Below are 17,485 nucleotides of genomic sequence, written 5' to 3' on the forward strand. Positions count from 1 at the left end.
TTTTTCAATATATCCGTCTAACCGTACTTCCACATTTCTGTTATACTGTAGCTGTGCAACGATTTAGCAATAATTTTCCGGATACAACCTTGAATACTAATTTATACAAATAATCAGTAGCGGATTTAGAGACGTAAATTGGGACGGGTTTCTCTGATTGTTTCGTTTTCTAAAATGTTCTAATTTTATTTGGGAGGAGCTTGAAGTGTATGAGTATAGGCATAACTAATACAGTATTTCGTTTCGTTTATATATTTAGCGATAATCTTCCGGATACAACCTTGAAGATCATTTTATACTAAGAATCAGTGGCGGATTTAGAAAAGTATTTTGGGAGTTTTTTCTTACTAATGTTTAGTTTTTCTAAACATTCACAATTTTTATTTGACGGGAGCTTAAAGTTTATGAGTAAAGGCATAACTAATAGATATTTCGTTTGTTTTATTTATTTAACAATTACCAGATATAGCTCTGAAACCATTTTATACTGGATATCTAACAACAACAAAAACAATGGAAAGGATTTAGGAAGGTATCGGCCAGGGCCTGTTTTAGTAGGTACCATCCCGGCATTTGCCTGGTAGGATCGAGGGAAACCCTGGAAAACCCCAATCAGGATGGTCGGCAGCGGGAATCGAACCCGCGACCTCCCGAATGCGAAGCCAACGCTCTACCACTTGAGCTACTTCGCTCGGTAAAGATTCCGTAGACATTCCGTAATTTTGGGGAACAGGCTTCAGTCCGAAAGACCGCCCCCCCCCCTATCCCTCGCAAAATCGTCACTGCTGGTAATTAGTAATAATAACGATTTAAAAACAATAAGAAAGGAAGTAGGTCAACTCGCAGTACACGCACTATTTCTACTTCACAGATGGAATAAAGAAAAGCTTTTTCAGAATGGTCGAATGCTGAGTTGAATCCCGGACTTCCCGATAGAGGTGCAAAACCTCCACTCAGTCATGTTTGTTGTGCAGTTGTATTTATCTTAACTTACATATATATATATATATATATATATTTTTTTTTTTTTGTGGTGGTGGTGGTGGGGTGGGGAGAGTTTCATAATGATATGAAGGGTGTGAGCCAAGAACATGGTAAGTAACAAATTTTCAATTGCTGAGTTATGCAGCACCAGATAGACAGCAGCGCATACCGCTTCGTTTAATCCTTCATGTATAGTCTTATGTGAAAAATCAGCTTTCCGACTTTCAAAATGGATTGTGCAGCAGAAAATCTCTAATTTCTTAAAATAGTAAAATTGTGGGTTACCATGTTCTTGCCTCACGCCCTTCATATGTTGAATCCCTCTTGTTAAAAATACAGAAAACTTGAGGACAGTAAACCGTGATGGTGCTTATATAAAACTGTAGAATTTCAAGAATATACAAAACCAAAAGCTCTAGATGTGCAGCCTTTAAGTGTATCATATAAATCTAAGTATTTTCTTATGTTTTATTTTAATTCTATTTTGTTCCAAAAAGAGGGTATGGAATATTTTGAAGTAAAAATACTACATAGAATTTTGCTACTGATTTGTGTATTTTTTAAAAAGAAGTATTTACTTTTAGGGTTGGCTGGTTTACACCAGCTCATTATTTCTTTTTTTTAAATAAACAACTGGTTAAACCAAAAAAATAAAAAGAACGAAAAACGTGAATCGTGTGAACTTCTTGGTGACGTTTCTCCACATCAAACAATCAGCACTGGTTTTATTTCCTTTTCACCTTTGAATCAAGGTGTCCCATGTTCAATTCTCGGTCGAACCACAACCCTCCTTTCATGCGTAAGCAAAGTAGCGGTTCGGATGTAACTTTAAGCGAAAGTCTTCTCCTTGATAACCTCGGTATTGCGTAAGGATGTTAAGCCTGAGCATACGAAACGAAACTAAATTGTATATTTCTGCTTGTCTGAACGCCTGTTGTTTTATAAAGAAGCCAAGGTTGCTTAAATATATTGATAGAAATTGGCAAAATTTATCGATTGCCTACGTAGCTTCCAACATTAGCTTGGATTGTACTTTCAATGATATGTACGTACTAAATTTGTAATTTAATACCTCAGTTTTAGCGTACTGATTATGGTACGTTGACCTTTAAATTTTACATGCAAAGCAATAACAGGATTTTTCCATTATTGTTTTACATTTAGAGTAATGACGGGATTTTCCCGATGGCTAGGGCGGGAGTTTCTCAATTTAAGAAATTTACTGACCGGACTTCTTTAAGTTTATGTGACCTCTTCCAGCATAACCCCGTTGTTGCATAATAACACCAAGGCGAAACAAACTTATTTCTGTCAATATGTAATATAAATACATAAAGCAAAATATCTAAACCCAAAAAACCTGGTTAAAAAAAAAAAAAAACTAGTTTGAACTCCCCCCTAAAAACGGGTTTTTGGCATTTTCAAAAACAACCATGGTTCTTGCCAACGCTGCTTACTCTTGTATGTAGGAGGTTAAAAAAATCTTATTATATACATTGGTTAATCCTTTGGAATTCATAATGTAAATATGTTGAGAAGTAAAACTGTTTGAAATATCTTTTCGAAATTCATGGTTTATTTTCAAGGTTTCATATTATCGGCATTAACCACTAGTTAAATGACTTTTTGTGTTATAGAGAAGCAAAACAAAATCTGGTTTATCAATTTAAAGCAGAATTTTGAAAAAAGTCCAAAATTTCCTAAGCAAAAAAGCGAAGCAGAAAAAACTGAGTTTTTTTTTTTTTTTTTTTTTTCAAAAAAGCCGTTTTTTCCCGAGCCCTTGCATCTCTAGTTTTAAAGTTTCCTTTTTCGTCTCTTAGCACAATATTTATCTTGTTTTTACAGACTATACTCTTGACAACCGCTGTAACGGCATTATACAACATCTTACGGCACTTTCTGTCCACCTGATACTCCCGACAGGTGGAATGTGAATATGTTGCATGATTCTGTTAAAAGTATCAGACTATTTGTAAGGAATATTTTTGTTGAAATGTTTAAATGCTCTGGTCTTAAGCATAAAGCCAATCGCTTTGAGTGTAAATCATTAAATGAGCTGGAATTAATCGTTAAATAACTGGAAACTGGTTGAAACTTAACATAGTCGTAAGACGTAGTCATTTTAATTTTTATTTTTTGTCTAACTTAGGAACCAAAAGTCTGCACACTCTATTATCTCATAAGCTTGTATAGCAGGTCAGGGTCTACCACCATGCATAGTTTGATTCATATCAGATGAGTTCGGGTGAATTCGTACGGTAGTGTTCTTGTACGTGTAGTGTGTTCTTGTAAATGATTTTTCTGGGGAAAAATAAACAACGAAAATGGCAAGTTAAATGTTAGGATTGAGTTTTGAAAATCTTAATAGTATACAGTTGCACATGAAAATAATTTACGTAAGAAACTATTACACTTATTTAATTCCTTTAAAAAATTAAATATGTGTACAATTTAAAACTTGGAAACAAGTGGACATTATAAAATACCCATATATATATATATATATATATAAATAAATAAAAGCAATTCATATCAAGGAAAATATTAAATATTTATACTACTAGTGTGAAATAATGATCTTATCGGATATTGCTTGTAACGCTAGTTTTGTATCATAGTATTACGAGACTTATGATGAGCTGATTTAATGTTCTTATACATACGTGTTTATATATAATATAAAATATGTAGATATTTAATGTATATTTGAAACAGCGGTTTCATGAACGAAGACTTCATTATTTGATTTTCGTTAACAGGTTTTGCCCGCCTGGACGTCAAGCAAACGATGAAGATATTTTCCCACGGCCTATAATAAAGGAAGAAGATTTAAATAGGATGGATGATATTGTTAGAGATGACGGCTGGGCTGCTACAAACGATGAAATAGATTATAAGTAAGTGCTGGACTGTCGTCTTTACTTCTTGGTTATAATTAGTATGAAATATTAGTAAAAATGTTCAATTTCAAGAGTGAATAATAAACGTTAAAGTTCGGTAGTCTTCTTGCGTGCCTGGCGATTTTGTTGTACTTTTTAAAGTAGTTTTTAGAAAGTAAATTTAGTCTATAAATGCAGTTCTAAACATCATGTTAGTAGAGAGCAATTTTTTCTTCAAATATAGTATGCGAAGCAATAAGTATTTACATTTAAGCATAGTAAGTCTTTGTATTTATACCATTTTTCCCAGTCCGTCCAAGATAGTAGTTTTGACATATTACATTAAATTGCTCAGCAGTGTGCATTTTCTCCCGTACATAGTTTAGGCTCCATGTTAATGTGTAGAGCTATGTCTCAATGCCACGGTGGTAAACAAAAGTATTAAATTCCAAACCAATATCTTAAATATCGAATTTGGAAGAACCATGTAGTAATAATACAGTGTAATGTCTCTGTAACGAACATCAGTATAACGAAATGTTTAGAATTAGGTCCCTTCCCTTTTATTCTATTTTGTGTTAACATATTTTACCGAAATTGGAACTTAAATTTCTCGCTTTATTTTAGTTGGGAGTTCGTGTTACGTATGTATCAACTTTTTATTTGTGCAAAGTGGAGGAAAAAGAAGCAGATAAAATAAGAGCATTGTTTATTGGAAATTAACGATTTGGATGATATGAGTGACAGTTGCGAAAGTGAAGGTGTTCTAGAATTATTACATGATTCAGGTGAAAATCCTTCATACTATCCCTCCACGGTCAGTGCAAGTGCAAATGGTGATCCACTTGGCGAAATCGACGAAGATGACCAATGTCCGAACTAAAAAACTCCGTCAATGTTTCTATCTACGAAAGTGGAGATGATGATCGTAATTATGATAAGAAAGACTGTGTTAATCTGACACCAACGTATAATCCAAAGGACGAGCCTGTTGGATTAAATCCGGACCTCTATGAGACACTCAGTGAAGGTACTTCAGTAGACTTCTGAGTTGGTTTTGGATATCGAGATTCTGGATATGTTAGAGAAACTAATCGGTTTGCTCATCAACTTCTCGCAACTGCATCTCGAAGTCAACAAATTCGCGTATTGAAAACTGGGGAGTTGTTCAATATGCGCTGAAGATTGCTACACGGTTGCGTATAAGGTGTATGCTGGGAAACAAGCAAAACAGGTGTTCGTGTCTCCTTGACATAGCAGAGCCATACCTTTATTTCGGAAGAACAGTTTACGCTAACAACTGGGATAGAAGCGATTTCCTAACTAATGATCTTAATGAATAATAATAATAGTAATAAATAAAATAAATAAGGAAAGGTGTGCCAAAAGCTGTCACTACTAAGAAACTAGAAAAGGGAGAGATCGTGGCCACGAGAAGCGATATCAGTGGCACTGCATGATGACACAATCATTTCCACAAAACACTGAAATGAAATGACAAATGCCGAGACAAAGAGGACCAAGTTTGAAGCCGATTGTAGTTGTTGATTACAATAAGGGAAAATCGTACATAAGGGAAAATCGTGCTAATAAGATGATATCGTACTCGTGTGCATTGAGTGGAAGCTTAGTGATACAGAAAAGTGACCTTTGATTTACTTACGGGAACAACAGTTTTTATTTTCGGCCTATGAACGGAAATCGAATGAAAAGAACTGTCTAGAAGAATGATTATAATAGGTTTGATTGGAAAGCAATTTGTGCAACTTTTCTCTTCCTTATTGAGCGATCGAAAACAACATGAACTTATAAATACTAAACCAGAGAAGCAAGTGCTCTCAGTGTTACGAACTTGGTGGTATCAGCCGGAAGTAAAATCACCCAAAAGAAACACAGGAAGTGAGCATCAAATGTGATCATTTCAAAATGTATATTTGGTTTGCTCTTTTGAATTACATAAAGCGAGATTTGCCTGAGGAACAGATACACTAATTTCGGGATAGAAATTAGTGTAAATCTATATATCATATATGCATAGTGAAGTTGAATAATATGCTGCCGTCCTAAGCGAAAAGACCTTAACTCTCCATTTTTCGAAAATCGAGATATTGGTATGGGAATGTTCGTAGTACAATTCTGCATCTATGTAAAGTAAAATTGAGTGGTTTGACCAATAGGTAGGGGGTAATAATGTCATGAGTGTTTACCTTATGTTCAAAACTGTAACTGAAAGTAAGCAAAACGACCTTAAGTGGCAATTCATAAGCAAAAATATTTAACTGGATTACCACACAAATTTTAGATCGTGAAAATATATTTAATAAAGTTTTACTGAAATACAACAAATTTGAACGTACAGCCGAAGCCAAAACGCGTTTTGCTTATTTTCTAGAAAGTATGTGAAATGGAGTTAAGGCCTTTTCGCTTGCAATATTTAATATTTTAAGTACTGTCCAACTTTCAAAGAAATAACATCCTCAACCGAAATCTTATATGTTTGAAAGGCATTATGTAAAATATGAGACAAATTAAATAGTAATTGTATAAAACAATTTTATTTTGTTTTGGGGTATTGTTGGGTTAGTTTATATTATGAAATTTAGAAGTTAATTTTACGTAAACTCTCAATTTGAATGAGTACGAACTGTTACTCATGGCAGGCTAGGTAATTTTTTCTCTATTGCCATGGTTACCAAAACTAGTAGTCGGAGTTAACTACGTCATTCTATGCCATATTTATCAAAAGCTTAGGTAACACACTAAAAACCTACAACTAACACAGAAACATGTTTGGGCTGGGAAGACGGCAGTCAACTGTTAAGCATGAAACGTTCAATATTAGAAAGCCATTTATCTACATTAAATTTTTTCTTTCTTAAAATAGGAAAATCATAAAAAGTTTCTTTTTTTCTATTTTCAGTAAAAAACTAGCGTTTAGTGATGATGAAGAAAGTACTCATGAGGATGAAGGTCATAAAGACTCTCAGAATCAAAAAGGAAAAGGAAAAGAGGAAGTGGAGGATCAAGTAACTGAAAGAGAAATTGAAACTGAAAGGGAAAGGGATAGAGTGAGAGACCGAGACCGAGATCGGGATGATAGAAGGGTAAGTAATCGTGGTCAGTCTTTTTGTAAACAAGTAGTCCGACCTTCGTGTATTCTTACATCTTTTATATATTCAGTGAGATTTGTCCTGTAGATGTTACCTTGTTTGCTAATTATTATTTATAAAGCAGAATGCAGAGTTCTCAGGAAATCTCATTCATTCATGTTCGTTGATTAATAACTTCGAAAGGATTGAAACAGTATGAGTAATTGATAGAACGAAAATAATTTCTGTCTAAGGAAAATATGGAAGGAAATAAATGCACTTCCGCGGGCAAAGGTGTGTTCCATACTGTTAGTGCAACAATGGTCGGTGCCAACTTAAAACAACAGGAATTACATTGGACACTATTTTCTTGCAACTGATTGAGGTTTGAAGCAAAAATTACTCTACTTCTGAATCCCAAATTTCTTAAACAATTATCTATAGTCAGATTTTCTTTCTCTAGTGAATTATTATTTTTTTTCAAGAAGAAACACAGATCAATAAAGATATATAGAATAAATGGAAAATAAACGCTGGTAGCAGTTGTATACACTATCAAATTATGCAACACAGTCGACGTAGTTTCAGTGTTAAAATACTACGGATTATTTTCAAATGGCAATTTGATACAACAGTCTAAACTATAAACTCTTTAACATTTAGATTTTGTGATTGGCAACATAGTTTCTTTGAGTTTTCTGACTTGTCCTGTTTCCTTCTACATTATCATTCCATTAATTCTATCATTCATTTCGTTTAATCATCAGTCCCCGTTAGCCTAAATGGGATAGTCATGGGATGTTACTTATTTTCGTTAATTCCATTTTTCTAATATTTAGAAAAACTTAGCTTCAATTTCTTAGTGATTCCGACACTCGAAGAGCCGGTGCATATTGATCAGAAAAAGACGCAGTTTAGCCGAGGCAGAAGAGAATGCGAAGAGAGGCTTTTGTCTAGCACGTGTGAAAGTTGAGTTGATTTTGAGTTTAACGTGCCCTTCAGCAGCGAGGCTACACAAGACGGGAAGCACGTGCTTGAATGAATATGCGGAGGCTTTGTTGCATTGCTCACCGTACTGAACCTCAACTCGGCTGTCGACTTGTCTGGTCAATATACGGCTGGCCTAAGGAACAAAGAATGTCGAATTAAATATTATAAATTTCCTTCGTCAAAACTTTTTGTGTAAAATCCAATATATTTAACCTATAGGTTACGAAACAAATTACTTAGGCCCGCAATGCATATATACAACTTCGGCGCACTCCAAGAAGACGAAAATCAGCATTTTGAAGCATTAATTTTCCAGAGCCTCAGAAACATACTCAAATGAGTGTTATAATTAGATATCAACTTTTCGTTAAACATCAGAAGAAAATAGTTATAATATGATCATCTTGAGGAAGAAAATTTTTATCAGGTTGAAATTTCGGTCACAATACAAAAACAGAAAAACAAATGGATAGGCATGCCTGTTTAATTGTTCTAGGTAACAACTTGCACATAGCATTGCGCCTCCGAAAGGATAGAGAAAACCTTTACAGGACAGAACAAGTTTGTTCAGTAACCTGTGTGATAATGTAGTGTGTTTTACTCAAGTGCTAAGACAAATAAGAGTGATTATACATGTAGACACACATCGTTCATAGAAAGGCGGATTTTGTTTTTCAGGCTTGCCAGCGACCTGGAAAACCTGAAAAACTTGGAAATGTCAAGGAAATCCTGGAAGACCTGAAAATGTCAGGGAGAACTTCAAAAATGATTGAAAATACCCATTAAAACACAAAATAGTGCGAAATCTGTCATGTCTTACTATAAATAAAATTTGTCCTAAGCAAAGTGTAAGCGAAGGGACCATGTATAATGTTCTTGAGTAACTGCATATCAAGAATATAGTTGTAGCTGCCAAAGCAAAAAAAAAAAAAAAAAAAAAACAATTTTCCAAATTACGTGTTTCACCAATAAAAGAGAAGAAGGAATTCGAATCATTTAACATATACAGAGATAGGTTAATGTCTTTTATTGCAATCTACTAATTATGAATTCATTGATTTGTGAGACATAATTACAATGTTACTTGTCCTTTCCCATGGAAATACTTCTGTTAAGGATTTCTCAGTTAACAATGACATGCTGGTAGAAAATATGTATGAAGAGAATCTTTGGTGAGTTTACGAGTTGTTCATGATACTACACAATGTGCTGGAGGGTCCCTTGGTATTTGTATAGACAAAAATGCTACAGTACGTACGTGTATCATTTGCACGTTATGGAGAATCCATGCAAAGAAGGACGAAAACCACTGCAAACGAATTAAAGGAAAATAAGCGCATAGCCGATCAAATTACCATTTTAGATAAAAAGGAAGCAAAACTTTTATTAGAGACTTCCATTGAATGCAAAATTTGGAACATGAAATTGAGACCTTGAAAGCATCTCTAAAGTAGAGAACTGTGGAAACAAAAGAAACATGCAGTAGTAATTTGTTTAGTGTGAAGTTTCATAACAGAAATTATTTATGTAAACTGCAATTGTAAGTACGATACTGTAATTTTATTGTAATGAAAGATCTATATCAAAGATTTAAATCTTGTTAATTATGTATTTACAAAAGGAGAAAAAAAAGTGAATGGAAGGCAGTGGGTGGGTGTTGTGAACTTTCCATTCATTCATTCTTTGGAGGAAGAAATTGTCTGGAAAATAATAGATCTTGCGTGGAAAACTTGGAATTGTCAGGGAAAATTGATTTAAAAAATCCCTGGCAACCCTGTATTTTAATTCGAACAGTAGAATCAGACTGCAATATGGGCATTCGAGGCAAAACTTTGAATAATAATAGACGTTTTAATGGTCATTAACAAGAGATAAAAGCTAAAGTTGTTTATACAATTAAAACCTGCAATGGAAGTTATAGTATCGGTTTTATATTTTTAGTATGTATAATAGGATAAATGGGAATAATTATTCGGGGTATCAATCTCTACTAACCCTTTCCGGGGCGGGCAGTGAAAATTCCATGTTGATGTTTGTTGAGTAAATTCAGTAAGGAACAAGGCAATTACATATGTACAGGGTGGACGGGAATTAACGTCCTATTGAAAATGGTTTATAACTTCTTTAATACTTAACTTATTTTTATGAAAGAAAAAGCATTTTGTTCCTTACAATGGTAGAATTATGTATTGCTAAAATTCCACATCATCATTATTATTATTATTATCCACCAGTTTTCGTAAACGGTTGGGGATGTTTGCCTTGGACTTTTGCAGATACTCGGGCGATACGTTCGCAAGAATTTAGCAGTAACTTAATTTCCATGGACGAAAATTCAACTCTTCTTTCAGAATAGTTCGGATTTTGTGTTGCGTTAAACTACTTTCGCAAGATGCCTGTTTTTGTGATTTCTGAGGACTAGAGTGAACACATACGTATTTTCCTCCGTCCGGGAAGTTGAGGGACGACTGCGTCTCCTAATATATGCTACAGAACCTGTATCCATTAGTTTCGAATGGCAATTCCTTATGATCTTTGCCTCTACCGAAGGACAAGGTCCTTTCACACTTTGCTACCATCTCTGTACTTGTACCACGGACTGCCGTACTTCGTACCAGGATGACAGCTGAGCCCACTCATCAAGGTTAGACGTTGCGCCATGGTCCGCCACTGATACCTTCAATCACATAAATGAGATATCATGTAATAAATTCTACTATCGTAAGGAACAAAATACTTTTTATTTCTCGAAAATTGGTGAGTATTTAAAAAGTTACAATTTTCAATAAGAAGTTTATTAAACTTTTCACAAATCATGTAAGGCTGTTACTTATTGTGTATTTAGATTGCATGCTTACATATAGAAATTGGATACGTACAGTCAGTTTAAAGGTTGGTTGTATTTTACTTTTAGAGGGATTACTTTGTGCGGTTGTAGGAAGTAAGAGTTCTGAATTGCAAGTGTGTTGCTAACTTTTTTTTTTTTTTTTTAATACCAAGTTCTTTCCTTTTGTAAAAATACTTTGTTTATTCCTAATTGTGTAATATTCCGTGTTACATTGTTTGTGTGGGAATGTGGCTTCTTTGTGCGTGCTAAAACTATTTTGTATTTTAAGCAGGATTGACAATATGTTCATTGAGGTGAAAAGGTGCTATTGATCTCCTTTGTCTCGCCCATCCCCCATCCTGCTAAATATTTGATGTGAAAACTGCTAATATCAGGTCAAGCAAGTTTTGGTGTAGATAGTGAAGAATATAGTTTCGCATTCGGTCTATAGTATTTCGTTTCGTAGACATTGAAATTGAAACAAAAACATTCCTTTCTTTCCCCGCGATTTCGAAACTCACGACGAGTACAGACGTTCTCTCTTTATTAAACTTCCAGCTGCATATATTACAGTAGGATGCAGTAAACTGTCGTGTTTTTAATGTTAAGATTAAAGACAGTAGTATGATATTTCTTTCTTATGTGATTCAGGACGAATGGAAAGATAAAAAAGGAGATTCATTGAGAGGAACCTCAGATCAAAGAAATTGGCAGCAAGGTCGTTCTGGACCTGTTGATTTTCGTACGTCACATGCCCCACCAATGAATTTCCCATCTTCGTCAGTAAAATTATCACATCAGGTAAGCTTGATCGATGTTCAGTAGAATTGAACTGAGTAGTGTGCTTATTTTTGGTTTAACAAGTTTTTCGAATCAAAAACAACCACTGCGCTACAAAAATTTCAAGTACGTCTTTTACCCCTTCTATTTCCCATTTTCGATTCTTACGGACAACTTTAAAGTGAAATAATTTTGAATTTCCATCTGAAAATTCAGTTTAGAACTATTCGTGGATGCAGTATAGGAAGACAAGGAGTCATATTTGTAATGAATTTCTAAATTCGACGTAAAGCGATATTCAGTATTTCTGATAGTCGAATAAGACGTGCAAGAAATAACTACAAATTTGAATAGTAGGAGTACTTTTTTTCCTAAGTTGTGAAACACGTAAATTTGTTAATATATTGACTTAAATTCGATTTGTTCATGAGAAATAAGTAGGTGAGAATCTTTATTAGGATTTTCTGATACAGCTTCAGTTACGAATTCGGAGTATTAAATAAGAGAGTTTGTAGTCAGTACCATAAATTCTTTCATATTGTGAAAACCGTTGTTATTCTCGATATTTTCCATGCTGTCTTAAATGTTACCTTAAATAATGAAATTTATAGCATAGTCCTTAAATTAACATCATAAGTTTAAATACAATCGCTTATTCTGCCCTTTGTTCGATAGTTAAAGTCGCGGGAAGTTCCTCTGCTCTCTCTTGCTTTGCTCTTTGTTGTGTTCTGTAATAAGAATCTCTTCTGCGGTCTTTGTGGTTTTCTTCCGTAATGCTTTAAGACACTTAATTTGTGTTAACCATCTTTTCCCCTCCATTCTAATTTCATTGCCAAATCATTGTAGTGTTTGCTTTGTATTGTAACAGATTAGATAGTTTGACATTTCTGCTTTCGTACTTGGCTCCCTTCCTTCATTCATGACGCGTGTATTACGTTTCCACTGTTTGTAACTTTCAGTTGCTATTTCTAATTCAGTTTGAGAATTCATAATCAAAACAAAGCTTCCAACATATAACCTCCACTCTGTGTATTTGCGACTTATTCGACGAGTGCTATAAATTCTTAACATACGAAAAATGAAATATTGCACTCTACAAAAGTTTTTTGAGTTGAATCCATTATGAATTTCATGTATAAATAGTACATTCCGTCCAGTTGTCCACTTCTGAATCTGTCCATAACATCTTAGTGGAAATACTTTGAGAATTGGGGATATTCCGATTTTGTTTCATAAGCTGAGGAAAGAAATCTGTCATACTTCTCTAGCACGGTATTTATATCTGTCTTTAAGTGTGGTTGTCAAAATTAAACTGTTCTCATAGACCAACAGCTTATGTGCCAGATGTTATGCAGCAAGAAAGCGAACCCAGTCCAAAACTGAGTTTCATGTAAAGTTGTTGAATACGTTATTAACTTAGCTTGGTGTTTATACTGTACTAACAATAATACAAGTTAATGTTGGATAGTGTTTCATAGTTCACCTACCTTATTTTTATTAACGTCCTTCTCACAGAGTATATAAGATGGTTCCTTTCTAATCTTTGGCATGCTTTTTGTGTCTGTAGTAATTCTACTTTTTGTGTTAACTAACACTTAACTTTAATAGCATGTGATATATTTCGTAGTATATATATATAATATGAGGCGCCAATTTCGGATGTACAATTGTGTTTAGTATTCATTTCTGTAATTTTAGATCTAAAATCCTGTCTTATCACATTATATGAAATTTGGACTTCCCTTACAGGGGTATGGTCCTGGTAGTCGAATGATGGAAGATGAAGATTTTTGGGTAGAACGCCGAAGACATCACAGTGAAGAAGTAGCCATTGCTGTGGAACGAGCAAAACAGAGGAAAGAGGAGGAAGAAAAAAGGTTCCTAGAGTCAAGACAGGTAGATAATAGTAAACTTGAAATATGCACAAAGAGCGAAAAACTGCCTGACTGGACCAGGACTCGAATGGTCCTCCCATTTGTCAATATACACTTGAAATAGTCTATATAGTAGATTTTCGGCATTATACCCTGTGGATGGTCTTTCCTGTGGCAATCTTTGACAAGCGAATACTCATCTTAATATGTACTGAGAGTCCCAAAGGGATTGTTACTTTTCTGGTATAATTTCTTCAGCCAATTCAATTGCTTTCACAGGTAGACAACAATGAAGAGTTATGGGTTCAAAATATTTTAAAATTTTATTCAGCTAAGTCCCTTTCCTACACACACCACTAAAATCGACGATAAGTTACTGAAATATTAAGAGCTCGCTATACACACTAACATTTACAACTTTGCGGCACCAAAATAAAACAAACGATGTTACACTTCACACGTGTTTCAGACAACTTAAAATATTTAATTTCATTTCAATTGTTCTTTTATAACCCATGAAAAATTGCGTCAGCTGGTACAAATCTACATACTTAAAAACACGAACACATTTCTTTCTATTGGTTATGTTTTCTTAATAACTTTGATCTGCATTAAGTTGTTGTTATACCTAAATGTTGATAGCAGAAACCGTACTCTTGCGTTTTTTTCCCTTCTATGGTTGCCAAAATCATACTAGGAATGTGACAATATTCCCAGAGCATATTATAGGTGAATATTAATCTTAACAAATCTGCTTACTTTTAGCGGTGTTAAAACTTTTGACAAGTTAATGTGCCTTCATGCAAAACAAGGATTAAATTCTAAACGGTGCTATAGTTAAAAACAACGTAATTTTTGGTAAATGAGTTTTCTTTTAAATATATTTTTCTTGTATAGAATTTCTGCACAAGTTTCTAGCAATAAAGTGACGGTACAATCTTGTTTTGAAATTACGGGGTGTGTGCTGGTCATAGATTCGTAAAAATGTATTTATGAGTCAGGTGGAATATTCACGAATAGAAACGACATACGAGTAGACGAACTGAGGAATTCTTTATTTTTTAATGCAGAATAGCACGTACTTTTCTGTGTTGTCTTCGTATGAAACGTTTAGCGAAATATAGGATGTTCGTTTACATTACTTTGTGGATGTTCACAATATACTGGAGTCAAAATTTGAAGACTCTTTAGTACTTAACATAATATTTCTAACATTACTGTAAAAAAGAAATTTTGAAACTTACCATTCACATTATCCACAGTGTAACAACGTTTCAAAGCCTAGTGGACTTTTTCGGCACGTGACAAGAATAGAAACACAAGTTTAAAAGGTAAAATGAAAGAACCTACACTGGGTACACTGGCTCCGATATATTCGTTGAGACAAAGGAATCCCAAAGCGAGAATGAACTAAGAACAGAGAAAACAATATCAAACACTGAAAGATATATAATGGAGTCTCCAATTCGAAGTCTGAGGGGTCACGAAAAAAATTCGAAATTACCAAAAACATTCATTTTAAAATAATCAAGGAAACAAAATAACTGTACTGTATATGAAAAACTAATTAACATGCAATGCACCTTACCTTTAAAGCACACATTTTCTACGTGACCTAATATTGCCACACACGAATAAACTTATCTTTATTGTACTCACATAAATTAAACTAAACATGTAATTGAAAACACATTTATATATATACAGCAGTACCACATACACCCACAAAACCACATACACAAGTAACAACTTGAATTATCTATTATTCTCTCAAGTTCGTGATTTTTTGCTTTCTTTCGTATGTTTTCATGCGGTAATCATCAATTTCATTAATTGCATGCATTACGCCGCTAGTCACATTTGGTTGAAATTCAATAAATTGTCTTAATTTTTCATCGATTTCGAAAGCTTCCGATGATGTATGCACAAGTTCTTTGGTTACTTCATCGCCGATCTCGTCTTCATCATGAGATGAATCGTACTTCTGAGCCACTTCTTGCACAATCTCTTCTTCTGTCAAACCTCCACATACAGTCACTTCACGGTTGACATCTACATACTCACCGTAACTGATATCAAGTGCCACTTCTCGCCATTGCTCAAAAACCATAGCATCAGATTCTTCTGGAGAGATATCAGCATTGAATTCTTGGTTGTAAAACACAGCTTTTGGGAAACAATGCGTAATTGTTTATTGACTAACCTGCCTCCATGCTTTGTCCAGCATACGACTAGCATCCAACAAATTAGTTTGTTTTCTCTGTAACATAGTCTAAGATTTTGAGAACAACTTCCCGACGTTATAAATGCTTCAAATTTTGTATTATCCCTTGATCCACAGACGCACTTCAACATTTTGAGAATGCACGCTAATAGAGTACAAACGAATCTGCTTCCATTTTGTCATTGCTTTTAGTTCAGTTAAAAAGAATTGCACAAATGTCTTGTTCTTACGAGTCATTTGCTAGTGGAGGACAAGGTTCAAGGTCGTTCACACTTCTCCAGAAGGGATTAACACTTCCAAGTTGTTGAGGAGGAGAGATGTATACCAACCACCTTCTGACGGATTCTCTGTAGCGGGAGAGAGTCCAGCGGAGATGGTATCAACAAAGCTTTCTTCTTCCCGCGGTCCCCTGTGCCTAAGATAACAGATAAACAAACAAACAAACAAAAACAAAAAGTTGAAATTGCATTGTTCTGTTTGCAATCCGTTGAACACTGGTATTTTTCCACTATAAATACTTCGAACTATCCAAATAGGAGGTTCAAAATTTCGATTTACCTATGATTTTTTTATCGTTGTGTTTAACAATTTTCAAGGGGAATAGACTTTGTTCGAATTATCCAAGTTCGAATTAAAAAGAATCCGCTGTACATTATAAACTGTTCCGTAAATGGTTATAATGTACTTTTTTTAGTAAGTTATAATTGTTTTCACCGTTTCTGACAATTCAGTTGCTGTATTATATAGTGGACAAATAGAAACACCTATCAAGGTGTGGCAGTCATTATTTTTAATCATACTGTTCACTAGGTGGTAGCAAGAGGTCAGCAAAAATTTAAAACTTCATTTGAAATGTTTCCATTATTACTGATTCATTTATATATAAATAGGGATATTCCTGTCAATTGTAAATTATTTTTACTTTTTTCAGGCTGCTCAAAAGAAACTAAAGAAACTTGAAGAAAAGCTAGAAGCAAAGAATACAGAAAATAAAGAAAATGAAAATAAAGATTGGCAAAGACAAAAGGAAGAAGAGAAAGATCGAGATCGTTCTCGGACCAGTAGTGAAAGCAGGGACGACAAGCCTACTCGAGATAGCAGAGATAGAGATTTTAGATCTTTGCCTCAAGTAAGAACTATTTATTGTAGGTAATAAAGTAAGAGCTAGTGCAATAATCCCATAGTAATACCTAAAAATTCAGTACATTTGTTTGGAAAGATAATATACGATAATTAAATTTTCGCAAGCAATATATTAATGCGAGGAACCTAAAGGACCTTACTACTGGAAATTCGTTCTCATTTTGGCAAACTGTCTTACATCAGTGTAAGTTCCGATGATCTGTTCTAGAAGACCTGTAATAGCGTAGCAATCCTTACAAGATTAAGGTAGCGGATAAAAAACGACTAACGTAATTAGGTATATTTTATATATATATATATATATATATATATATATATATATATATATAATATAGATGCTTCTGTGTGGGTGCCATGTCAGAATGCGTTATTCATATTCGCACAATGTATGGGTACGATAAGAGCTCGTGTATCAATAATTACAATCCCACTTTAATTTGTTGTAGGTTCACCTTCACATGATCTCGGTGCTGAAAAAGGACGCTAAACTCACACCCAACATTGATTTCGGTATTAACCAAAATTTTTATCTTGATGAATTCTATATTGGAATTACTAAGAAACTGCCACAAGAGTCAGGGAACACATTAAAAATCTCAAAACAAATTCCCTATTTTAGGGTTACCTTATATGAGAAGGAATAATTTGTATAATATTAATAAAGATTTTACAAAAATCCGACAATATTAGTGAGA

At 34.2% G+C, this 17,485-nt stretch overlaps 1 protein-coding gene across 5 annotated transcripts in view; it reads left to right on the forward strand.

The window, feature by feature from the left end:
* LOC145690108 (uncharacterized) overlaps positions 1 to 17,485 on the forward strand; it is a 127,561-nt gene that overhangs the window by 19,606 nt on the left and 90,470 nt on the right. For 4 of the 5 annotated variants that reach the window (XM_081764686.1, XM_081764684.1, XM_081764682.1 and 1 more), the window contains exons 9-13: positions 3,744 to 3,881; positions 6,784 to 6,967; positions 11,421 to 11,570; positions 13,299 to 13,445; positions 16,579 to 16,776. In XM_081764686.1, coding sequence (XP_081620812.1) covers positions 3,744 to 3,881; positions 6,784 to 6,967; positions 11,421 to 11,570; positions 13,299 to 13,445; positions 16,579 to 16,776 — 817 coding nt within the window. The remainder of the gene's footprint in view (positions 1 to 3,743; positions 3,882 to 6,783; positions 6,968 to 11,420; positions 11,571 to 13,298; positions 13,446 to 16,578; positions 16,777 to 17,485) is intronic. The other variant, XM_081764685.1, reaches the window with a different exon arrangement.

The sequence above is a fragment of the Thermobia domestica genome, chromosome 7, assembly GCF_964235325.1.
Source record: "Thermobia domestica chromosome 7, izTheDome1.hap1.1, whole genome shotgun sequence".
NCBI classification, from domain to species: domain Eukaryota; kingdom Metazoa; phylum Arthropoda; class Insecta; order Zygentoma; family Lepismatidae; genus Thermobia; species Thermobia domestica.